The 12,446-nt window shown below is 41.5% G+C and overlaps 1 protein-coding gene across 1 annotated transcript; it reads left to right on the top strand.

Annotated features, from left to right (window-relative positions):
• LOC135557345 (gastrula zinc finger protein XlCGF17.1-like) lies at positions 1-9,525 on the top strand. The gene is made up of 2 exons (XM_064990532.1): positions 1-550; positions 5,386-9,525. Exons 1-2 carry the CDS (start codon positions 253-255, stop codon positions 6,093-6,095), a joined length of 1,008 nt encoding a protein of 335 aa, XP_064846604.1. The 5' UTR covers positions 1-252; the 3' UTR covers positions 6,096-9,525.
• Positions 9,526-12,446: the final 2,921 nt, after the last annotated feature.

The following is a 12,446-nucleotide window of genomic DNA, read 5'->3' as shown; positions in this document are numbered from 1 at the left end:
GACGGTTCTTCATAAACAGCTCTTCAACCACCTCGGTAGCTTGCTAGCCAACATAGCCGAAAGATTCCATCTGTTTATACGCTTTCGGCGTATATTAGCTAATATGTTTTAGACACACTTCTGTCGTATCGACTTGTTAACCTATTTCATTTAATATTACGTAATTTTTTATTAGTCAGCTATAGCAGCTGGCTGTGTAAGTTAGCACTAGCATGGTCACTAATGATAGCGAGCTAGCTAACATCTCCGAACATGAGCTCCCTAAACTTCTCCCCTCCTGTTAAAGAAGAGGAAGTCTGCTGGACGGAGGAAGAGGGTCTGTGGCTGAACGTTGTCGTGAAAGAGGAGGAAGAGGATGTCAAAATACAAAAACAAGTAGAGGGTGAGGCTGTTACAGTGAAAGAAGAAGAGAAAGACTCGTTTAGAGTGAAAGAGGAGGATGTTACAGTAAAAGAAGAGGAGGATGCAGTTTTTGGAGTGAAGAAGGAAGGGGAGATTACTGTCACATTGAAAGATGAAGAAGAGGAGATAGGATATCTGATTAACACCAGTAAGTACCGCCTTAAATCGGTATTTAACTTTGGATATTCGGAGTTGGCTCGTCAATACCTCTTCAATGAAGGGCCCTAGGATGAGGACCGATATGTCTAGAATCAGACGGCGCAGAGAGCAAGCTACCCCTTGTTTTTTCCATTCTGTTTCCAAAAAGTGACTTAACGTATATATTTAAGAAGGGTCTATCTGCTGACCACAGACTGGGGGGCACAGCGTGTAGTGAGGTTTTACGGAACACCGTACTCCCCAATAGTGCCATGTGAGAGTTGGGTTGGCTACACCAAAGATTATGGATATACTAACAAGATGTCTCTACACCCAAACAAGGGGAGTCATTGTCCACAAAGCGGCACTGCGGATTCTCTAGCTCCCGCCTCCCCTTTCTTTGGGTATACTTCTTATTATTGTCATCCATTGTAATACACAGACATGAACACACCGTTCTATACAGTCCACCTGGTAGAGGTTCATATCTGACAGAGATGAACACACCGTTCTATACAGTCCACCTGGTAGAGGTTCATATCTGACAGATGAAAATCTCTTTTAGGAACTTAGAAAGAGGGGGAGTCTAAAGCTGCACCAACTAGGATTGTGCCTTTGGCTTCTGGACAACGAAATAAAGTTGATATGAAAACCAATAGAACAGGAGAGAAATGACACAGTGATGGGTCCAATAGAACAGGAGAGAAATGGCACAGTGATGGGTCCAATAGAACAGGAGAGAAATTGCATAGTGGTGGGTCCAATAGAACAGGAGAGAAATGGCACAGTGATGGGTCCAATAGAACAGGAGAGAAATGACAGTGGTGGGTCCAATAGAACAGGAGAGAAATGACACAGTGGTGGGTCTCCAATAGAACCGTAGAGAAATGGCCTAGTGGGTGGGTCCAACAGGTAAATAAATTGAGATAAATTTGCCCAAATTATATAATAACTCCTGTCTATACAGAAAGAAAGAAAATCCTTTCCCAGAAAGCGTGATGTTGCCACAGAGGAATCAGGGATCATTAGCTTCTTTAAAAAAATAGCTGTGTATGGTTTCAAATCACAAGCTTGTAGGCTTATGCCTATTTGGGTAGTGTGTGTGGCAATAGGCCTCGTTGATTACTGAGTTGCGGCTGTCAGTGACAAGCATCTCAAATTGGTGTGAAGATAATGTCTCTTGAGTATAATTTAAAATGTTGAGACAAGAAGAAGGGGAGGGTTGTGTGGTGAAGATATGTGAGTCTCTTTAGAAAAAGTGTAGTACTGTAGAAACACCCTCCAACATGAAGGGCTTCCCCAGTGTAGTACTGTAGAAACACCCTCCAACATGAAGTGCTTCCCCAGTATAGTACTGTAGAAACACCCTCCAACATGAAGGGCTTCCCCAGTGTAGTACTGTAGAAACACCCTCCGACATGAAGGGCTTCCCCAGTATAGTCCTGTAGAAACACCCTCCAAGGATAATTTGTCTTTCTGATTTTGAATTGTAAGACACAATTATTAGTCCATACTGCTGTAACCCATAGTAACACATTAGATAACATTCACAACATGGAACAACAGTAACCATAGTAACACATTGGATAACACTCACAACATGAGTAACTATAGTAACACATTAGATAACATTCACAACATGGAACAACAGTAACCATAGTAACACATTGGATAACACTCACAACATGCAACAACAGTAAATATAGTAACACATTGGATAACATTCACATGGAACAACAGTAACCACAGTAACATTGTTTCCCCCAAAAAATCTAAAGGAAGTTTGTTCTGAAGTGTCTGTCCTCTGAGAGAGAATAAAAAAAAATGTTTTTAACCCCTCATTTATGTCACTAAAGTCTTTCCACATTTTGTTATGTTACAGCCTTATTCTACAATGGATTAAATAAATACAAATCCTCATCAATCTACACACAATACCCCATAATGACAAAGGGAAAATAGGTTTTTAGAAAAAAAATCACATTTATTATAAAGAAAAATCAAATACCTTATTTACATAAGTATTCATACCCTTTGCTATGAGACTCAAAATTGAGTCCAGGTGCATCCTGTTTCCATTAATCATCCTTGAGATGTTTCTACAACTTGATTGAAGTCCACCTGTGGTAAATTCAGTTGATTGGACATGATTTGGAAAAGCACACTCCTGTCTGGCTACCACAGCATTCTGAAGCATTTCGCTACACTCGCATTAACATCTGCTAACCATGTGTACAGTGGGGCAAAAAAGTATTTAGTCAGCCACCAATTGTGCAAGTTCTCCCACTTAAAAAGAAGAGAGAGGCCTGTAATTTCCATCATAGGTACACTTCAACTATGACAGACAAAATGAGAAAAAAATTCCAGAAAATCACATTGTAGGAATTTTAATGAATTTATTTGCATATTATGGTGGAAAATAAGTATTTGGTCAATAACAAAAGTTTATCTCAATACTTTGTTATATACCCATTGTTGGCAATGACAGAGGTCAAACGTTTTCTGTAAGTCTTCACAAGGTTTTCACTCACTGTTGCTGGTATTTTGGCCCATTCCTCCATGCAGATCTCCTCTAGAGCAGTAATGTTTTGGGGCTGTTGCTGGGCAACACGGACTTTCAACTCCCTCCAAAGATTTTCTATGGGGTTGAGATCTGGAGACTGGCTAGGCCACTCCAGGAACTTGAAATGCTTCTTACGAAGCCACTCCTTCGTTGCCCGGGCGGTGTGTTTGGGATCATTGTCATGTTGAAAGACCCAGCCACGTTTCATCTTCAATGCCCTTGCTGATGGTATGCTTTGCTACTTTGGTCCCAGCTCTCTGCAGGTCATTCACTTGGTCCCCCGTGTGGTTCTGGGATTTTTGCTCACCGTTCTTGTGATCACTTTGACCCCACGGGGTGAGATCTTGCGTGGAGCCCCAGATCGAGGGAGATTATCAGTGGTCTTGTATGTCTTCCATTTCCTAATAATTGCTCCCACAGTTGATTTCTTCAAACCAAGCTGCTTACCTATTTCAGATTCAGAATTCCCAGCCTGGTGCAGGTCTACAATTTTGTTTCTGGTGTCCTTTGACTGCTCTTTGGTCTTGGCCATAGTGGAGTTTGGAGTATGACTGTTTGAGGTTGTGGACAGGTGTCTTTTATACTGATAACAAGTTCAAACAGGTGCCATTAATACAGGTAACGAGTGGAGGACAGAGGAGCCTCTCAAAAAATAAATTACATGTCTGTGAGAGCCAGAAATCTTGCTTGTTTGTATGTGACCAAATACTTATTTTCCACCACAATTTGCAAATAAATTCATTAAAAATCCTACAATATGATTTTCTGGATTTTTTCTCTCTCATTTTGTCAGTCATAGTTGAAGTGTACCTATGATCAAAATTACAGGCCTCTCATCTTTTTAAGTGGGAGAACCTTCACAATTGGTGGCTGACTAAATACTTTTTTGCCCCACTGTATGTGACAAATAAAATTTGATTTGATTTTGAAGCGATACGCCATCCCATCTGGTTGTGCTTAGTGGGACTATCATTTGTTTTTCAACAGGACAATGACCCAACACATCTCCAGGCTGTGTAACGGCTATTTGACCAAAAATTAGAGTGACGGAGTGCTGCATCAGATGACCTGGCCTCCACAATCACCCAACCTCAACTCAATTGAGATGGTTTGGGATGAATTGGACCGCAGAGTGAAGGAAAAGCAGCCAACGAGTGCTCAGCATATGTGGGAACTCCTTCAAGACTGTTTGAAAAGCGGTGACGTCACTTGCTCTGAGACCTTGAAGTACTGGTTCCCCTTGCTCTGAAAGGGCCGCGGCTTTTGTGGAGCGATGGGTAACGATGCTTCATGGGTGAATGTTGCTGATGTGTGCAGAGGGTCCCTGGTTCGAGCCCGGGTCGGGCGAGGGGACGGAAGCTATACTCTTACATGTCCAAACTTTTTTTCTTTTTTTTTTTCTGTGATGACCAGTTCTGCTCTTTTATTGAGGGATATAGTCTAGATTACAACTCATAGGAAGAGAGTTTTATCATGTGGAGGTTTAATTCAGGTCTCTGTTTAACTAGATACTGTTTGTCTTTGTCAGGAGAGAGACCAGACTCTCACTATGACAGCAGGAAGAGTCCTTCAGGGAAATCAGACCCAGAGACACCCAAACCAGCGAGACAACACCACAGCTCCCATTGTGAAAAGAGTTTTCACTGGTTAGGGAACCTAAAACGCCATGAGAGGACACACACAGGAGAAAAGCCATACCACCGCTTCCAATGCGAAAAGAGATTTTCCAGATCAGGGGACTTAAAAGCTTATGAGTGAATTAGTAAATAGACACAGAGCTTAATGTGTGTTTTCTTGAGTAGCACTCCTGACCTTGCGCTGATAGTGCGCTGTAATATTCAGAATACATTGTGAAAAACTACAATCTTCGCTCACCATTTTTGCTCCAGGCAGATATACTACATCCATAAGTAGCAGTTTCCTCATCAGGAGGGAGGTGTTTCTGCAATCAAATTATGTGCGCATCGCCCTCATGCTGCAATTTTAGGAAACACAGAAAGGGGCCGATATTGGAGACCAAAAGTCGTCTGGCACAGTGCTTAGGATTTCAACAACTTGAATAACTTATTTCTAGCCTACAATCATCGATGTTACTACTAATGTGAAAACAAGAAAAACTAGAACTTTCTCACTTGACTGTCTTAAAACAATTGTCAGATAATTTTAACATTCATTACAGATGTCAATTGTTGTATAACATGGCTATGCTGTTGGCATTACCTTTTACTATGGATTTCCGCTGTTGTGGGCCTTTAACCATCTGCCTGACTCTGTTCACACAGGAAAGAGACGTGACTATCTTGGATCCTCTGGGGAGCCTCAACAACCTCAAGATGCTGACGAGGCAGAGAAAGGTCTCTCCAGATCTGAACTCCTCAAGAAGCACCAGCAGAGACCCACAGGGAAAAAATCTCACTGCTGCTCTGACTGTGGGAAGAGATTCACCTCCTCAGCAGGCATTACAATTCATCAAAGAATCCACACAGGAGAGAAACCTTATAGCTGTGATCAATGTGGGAAGAGATATCTTACATGTAGCAGTCTAACTAAACACCAGAGAACACACACAGGAGAGAAACTTTTTAGCTGCTCTGACTGTGGAAAGAGTTTTGTTTCTTCAGGATGTTTAGAATCACACCAGAGAACACACACAGGAGAGAAACCTTATAGATGTGATCAATGTGGGAAGAGTTTTGTTACTTCTAGCAGTCTGACTAAACACCAGAGAACACACACAGGAGAGAAACCTTATAACTGTAAACAATGTGGGAAGACTTTTAGTCAGTCATTCAGCCTGATATCACACCAGAGAACACACACAGGAGATAAACCTTATAGCTGTGATCAATGTGGGAAGAGTTTTGTTACTTCTAGCAGTCTGACTATACACCAGAGAACACACACAGGAGAGAAACCTTATAGCTGTGATCAATGTGACAAGAGATACTCTAGCAAAAGATCTCTGATCAAACATCAGAAAAAACATACATGAAGGAGTTGTTTCACGATATCAATTAAATAAAATCTCAAAATGTAGAATGTTTTAACATTGTAGTAGGAGTATTTTAATGAAGTCATAATGTAGAACCCTAAACGTTTGCCCCCTGTTCAATTGATTTCAGCGTGATATGGATATTAGCCTCGGGAAAAATCCAGGCTCTGAAATGGAAGAGTACTATTTATGTGGTCTAAGAAAAAGTGACTAACAAAAAAAGAGTTGTGTTGCACTTACCACGTTGGCGACCCACTTGAATCAATATGTAGCTAGCTGTTTTCTACAAGTTGTCTTCTAACCAGTGATGTACACATTATTCGCAGATTCCGTGTGGTTTTTGAGCTGTTAGTTTGATGAGTGATGACAAATAAGTGTTCCATTTCTCCAAAATGTAGCTGACTGTCTTCTGCAGGTTGTCCTCTAACCAGTGAGGTAACAGATATCTCCCATTTTCATTTGTTTTTTTTAGCTGTGTTAGTTTCAACAGCACGTACAACCTGATTTTCCCCTAATCGAAATCAGGGATTTATTGCTACTCGTCAAAACAACAGTGTTTCTGGTGCTTGTGTAATATGTAATATGATTATTGTGGCAGGTGTTTGTTTATATTGTACATGTTATGTTTAAGTTTTCAATATATCACAAACTGTTTCTGCATATTTGTTATTGTTTGGACACATTAAAAGTGTGTTTTGACATTGGGGCTATCCCACCAAAATAGCAAAATGTTGTTGACCAATATACGTTAGGTTTTAGTTGAAATTATGTGATTTTTGTCAATGACTTTAAAACTTAATTTCAACGTACTTGCAGCCTATACACATGGACGCAGAATAATAAATTGGCCAATAGTCCATTTTATTAACAATCTTACATCACTCCAGTATTTCTTAACAAAATGTGACGCTAATTGTCTTCAAGGAAGTTAGTTGTTCAACTGAATGCATCTTCCACATTTAACCCAACCCCTCTGAATCAGAGAGGTGCTGGGGGTTGCCTTAATCAACGTCCACGGCAAGTTAACTGCCTTGCTCAGAACGACATATTTTTACATTGTCAGCTCCGGGATTCAGATCCAGCAACCTTTCGGTTACTGGCCCAATGCTCTAACCACTAGGCTACCTGCCACTACTGAAGAAGCATGTCTCAAATCACCTACTCATATTTCAAACATCCAGCCTGACAAAAGATACATGTTTTATTATTCCATGCTGCACCAAACCATGAGACGGTTGAGCTAACGTAGTCTAATGCAATTAGTGTACGGTTGTAAGTTACAAGAACATTTCCCAGGACATGGATATATCTGATATTGTCAGAAAGCTTAAATTATTGTTAATCTAACAGCAATGTCCAATTTACAGTAGCGATTACTGTGAAAGAATACCATGCTATTGTTTGAAGAGAGTGCATAATTTTGAACATGAAAACATATTAAAAAACATTAGACACATTTTAGCAGTCTTGATACATTTTTACAGAGATGCAATGGTTCATTGGATCAGTCTAAAACGTTGCACATACACTGCTGCCATCTAGTGGACAAAATCTAAATTGCACCTGGGCTGGAATAATACATTATGGCCTTTCTCTTGCATTTCAAAGATGGTACAAAAAAAATGACAAAAACAGTTGTTTGTTTCTTTGTATTATCTTTAACCAGATCCTTTCTGTTATATTCTCCTACATTCCTTTCACATTTCCACAACTTTCAAAGTATTTCCTTTCAAATAGTACCACGAATATGCATATCCTTGCTTTAGGGCATGAGCTTCAGACAGTTACATTTTGGTATGTCATTTTAGGTGAAAAAAGGGGGATGGGGCATATCCTAAGTGAATTATTGCCAATACATATGAACAAAGGGGTGTACATTTGGTGTTGATATTTTATATTTAGAATTCATGTATAATATTTAGTAATCATGATTATTTATGCAACTAACTTACAATTTTTGGGGACAAATTATATTGACATTGTTGCCCTGCTTTTAGAATATCAGGGTTCATTCTCAGATGTGCCAACTCAAATGTAAAAGAGCATGACATTGGGGACTGGGCCTCGATCCAACAACATGCCTTTCGAGTGAACCCTGAAAAGAGAGTGAAGCTCCGCAGTGAGGTGGAAAGTAACTACAGATATTGCAGGAGTTTCCTCTTGAAATCAGACATGTCCGTGGTAAGGACAACTTGGTTGCTGATTGTCTCAAGGGTGGGCAGTCAAAAAGTTTTGTGTTCTGCATTTAGCCAGTGAGTTGCCATGGATCACAATTTATTTTGATTTTCCGTATTGGAGATATGTTTGGGCTCGTTCCAAGGGGACGAGAGTTCTAGAAGCTAGTAAGTTTTAGGAAGACGAGAGTTCTAGAAGCTTGTGGGGAAAAACATTTTTTTTCTTGTTTTTAATTATTGACAGTCAGGTGACACCATGTTTATATTGGTGAAGTTGAAGCATTGTAGTTGATTATAATGTGAAATGGAAGTTGTTTTCTGTTGGTTGTAAGCATTCTCTTACGGTGTTACAGTCTTTGGTTTTTCCATTTATGTTTTGAAGTTTGGATTTTAGCACGTATATCTCGTGATTGGTGTCACCTCGTTAGTCAGTATGTGTTACACCTGTGCTGTCTTGTCCATCTCATTAGTGGGAAGGTGTTTCACCTGAGCTGTTCCAGGTTCTATTTAATAAGAGTGTCTGGCCCTGTGCTCCAGTTGTCTTGATAGATGTGGTGAGTCAACAACATTAGTTGCACCACCGTTTTGGTTTGTTTCTTAGTTTGTGGGTTTTTCTTTTGTTTTCCTCTTGGGCAGATTTAGTGGGTGTCATGGTGGGTGTCTTTTAGGTCCCAGTTGTTGTTACTAGTCAACTTTCTGTGGACACTGAGTGCAAAACTGCAAGATTATGTTATAATACTTTTATTGCCTCAAATGGTTGTTTTATGCAACAGAATAGAGGGTTCTTATAACTATTGTGTCTGTGTGTTCTCCTAAGGATGGGCCTCTGGGAGAAAACACTGACCGGAGATTTACAATATCTTTTGGGTGATAAAACCTAAAGAGACCGCATTCCAGAGCATGAGTTAATGTTTCTGTTCTATATGGTACCAGGGAGAGAACCTCAGGGCCAGACCCTGGTCTCTACACAAAGAATACTGTTTTTACAGCAGATATTGTCTGCTGAGAATAATAAGTATCTTTCATACAAATCTTAATCTTGTGACCCGTTCTATACATCTGTTGTTCGTCATGTAGGTTGAAAGGGGTGTCTTGGCTATAAAAGACCTTTGTATCGTGGCTCTCAACGAATCATCTGGGGGTGATTCGTCGACCAGCCATCATTATCGTAGAGGACTCAATTGATTCACTTTATGTTTGTGTGTTGTCTTGACCTGCTCCATTATTAAGTGATTAAAGATGTAGTTTAAGAATAACTCTGACTTGTGTGATAAATTTCTCTCCTCATTTGATATTTAAGAAATTAACCACCACATTTGGCGACAGGGATGTGAATCTTCACTTGGTGATCGCTCCTGACAACCTGGGTAAATGGTGCACAAAGAAATGTGGAAATATTCCTGCAGGTTAAAATATTGTTGAAAAAAAATTAATTGACTAGGTATGTTTGGGAATCGCATTGTGTGACTGTGATATGAGAGTTGTGTTCCTCCTAGAGATCTATAGTTCCTCACAGAGATCTATGCTTAATCAAATGATTGACATTTGGATAATAACCTTTGATATAACTGTATCTTGGGGTTCCTTCACTGCCCATCATAGGTTATCACGGGGTGGTATTGAGAGCGGGATGATGGGGGGGGGGGGGGGGGTTGCATGGTTGTTGTGAGTACCTAAGAATTTCTTACATTGTATATGGATTCTGTGAATATATGAAAATATGATGAATTGTATGTGTGTATAATCGATTACAGGCAATTGTCTCAAACTGATTGGAGTGTGTCCACTTTAGGTTAACTTACCCTAACGATGTAGCTATAAAACGCTTACTGGATTTTCTCCATCCGGGCACTACATTTGAAATGAAACATGCCCCTAAGGCCTGAAGGGGAGGGGGGCTTCCCAGTATGAGAGGAATTAGTGGGGAGGGGGTTCTTCCAAGTATGAAAGGAGTAGGGGGGGCGGTATTCCCAGTATGAGAGGAGTTGGGGGGGTTCTTCCCAGTATGAAAGGAGTAGTGGGGGGTGGTTCTTCCCCCTTTGAGAGGTGTTGGGGGGGGGGTTCTTCCCCCTTTGAGAGGAGTTGGGGGGGGGGGTTCTTCCACGTATGAGAGGAGTTGGGGAGGTTCTTCTAAGCTATTAATTTCCCTCCACGAGGGGACGTACATGTAATGTTTCCAAAAGGGGATAGTATTATCCATGTAATGTTTCCAAAAGGGGATAGTATTGTACATGTCATGTTTCCAAAATGGGATAGTATTGTACATGTAACGTTATGCCCCCTTGTGAGTTTCCGGTTCCGGTTGGAGCGAGCGGTCGCATCTACACTTCGGTCCGGAGGTAGTATAACTTTTCATTACATTTCATTACATTTCGTTATAGTACAACGGTTTGATTTGTCTTATCTTAGCAATTTCTTCTTAGCTAGCTACATAGCCGTCTTTGTATCAACGACAATTGCATATTATCATATTTCGTCGTCCTAACGTATCTGCCCAGCAGCTAGCTAGCTAACATCCACTGTCCACTAGCACTGTAGAAACTATTACACTCAACTGAACGACTCGATTAGCGTAGTGTCAGCTAGCTACATAGTTGTCTTCGCTGTCTTCGTATCCAAGATAATTGTGCAGTTTAGAGTGTGTAGACTTAGAGTGATTATCTTAATTTACCGAGGTTAGCTAGCCAGCTATTTGTCGTCCTTAACGTAGGAAATGCTGCTAGCTAGCTAGCCAACAGCTAGCCAACCTATACCGAATTGAACTCCAACTACCCGGTCAACATTCCGCGTCGCTCCACAGGTAGTATCACATTTTTCATTTCACTTCATTACAGTACAACGGTTTGATTTGTTTGATCGTAGCTAGCCAGCTACATAGCCGTCTTTGTTTCTAAGACAATTGTGTAGTCTAGAGCGATTTTCTAGGTTAGCTGGCCAGCTATTGTCGGTCTTTCAACGTAGCTAGCCAGCTAGCCCCCGAATAGCAGCACTGTAGTAACTATTACAGTACAACGGTTTGTTTTGTTTGATCGTAGCTAGCTAGCTACATAGCCGTCTTTGTATCTAAGACAATTGTGTAGCCTAGAGCGATTTTCTAGGTTAGCTGGCCAGCTATTGTCGTTCTCTTAACGTAGCTAGCCAGCTAGCCCCCGAATAGCAGCACTGTAGTAACTATTACAGTACAACGGTTGTTTTGTTTGATCGTAGCTAGCTAGCTACATAGCCGTCTTTGTATCTAAGTCAATTGTTTAGCCTAGAGCGATTTTCTAGGATAGCTACATCGCAGCCACTACCAGCTAGCCTACTCCAGCAGTACTGTATCATTTCAATCATTTTAGTCTATAAGATTCTTGCTACGTAAGCTTAACTTTCTGAACATTCGAGACGTGTAGTCCACTTGTCATTCCAATCTCCTTTGCATTAGCGTAGCCTCTTCTGTACCCTGTCAACTATGTGTCTATCTATCCCTGTTCTCTCCTCTCTGCACAGACCATACAAACGCTCCACACCGCGTGGCCGCGGCCACCCTAATCTGGTGGTCCCAGCGCGCACGACCCACGTGGAGTTCCTGGTCTCCGGTAGCCTCTGGAACTGCCGATCTGCGGCCAACAAGGCAGAGTTCATCTCAGCCTATGCCTCCCTCCAGTCCCTCGACTTCCTGGCACTGACGGAAACATGGATCACCACAGATAACACTGCTACTCCTACTGCTCTCTCTTCGTCCGCCCACGTGTTCTCGCACACCCGAGAGCTTCTGGTCAGCGGGGTGGTGGCACCGGGATCCTCATCTCTCCCAAGTGGTCATTCTCTCTCTCCCCTTACCCATCTATCTATCGCCTCCTTTGAATTCCATGCTGTCACAGTTACCAGCCCTTTCAAGCTTAACATCCTTATCATTTATCGCCCTCCAGGTTCCCTCGGAGAGTTCATCAATGAGCTTGATGCCTTGATAAGCTCCTTTCCTGAGGACGGCTCACCTCTCACAGTCCTGGGCGACTTTAACCTCCCCACGTCTACCTTCGACTCATTCCTCTCTGCCTCCTTCTTTCCACTCCTCTCCTCTTTTGACCTCACCCTCTCACCTTCCCCCCTACTCACAAGGCAGGCAATACGCTCGACCTCATCTTTACTAGATGCTGTTCTTCCACTAACCTCATTGCAACTCCCCTCCAAGTCT

Source organism: Oncorhynchus masou, chromosome 16, assembly GCF_036934945.1.
Source record: "Oncorhynchus masou masou isolate Uvic2021 chromosome 16, UVic_Omas_1.1, whole genome shotgun sequence".
NCBI classification, from domain to species: domain Eukaryota; kingdom Metazoa; phylum Chordata; class Actinopteri; order Salmoniformes; family Salmonidae; genus Oncorhynchus; species Oncorhynchus masou.
Note: the sequence above shows the minus strand (reverse complement) of the source record. Positions and strands in the feature narration are given on the sequence as shown.

What these genes read in the sequence shown, in the direction of transcription:
- LOC135557345 (XM_064990532.1), top strand. Translation starts at nt 253, where the DNA reads ATGAGCTCCCTAAACTTCTCCCCTCCTGTTAAAGAAGAGGAAGTCTGC. An exon ending in AGGATATCTGATTAACACCA is followed by an intron (nt 551 to 5,385) that starts GTAAGTACCGCC and finishes CTGTTCACACAG; the next exon opens with GAAAGAGACGTGACTATCTT.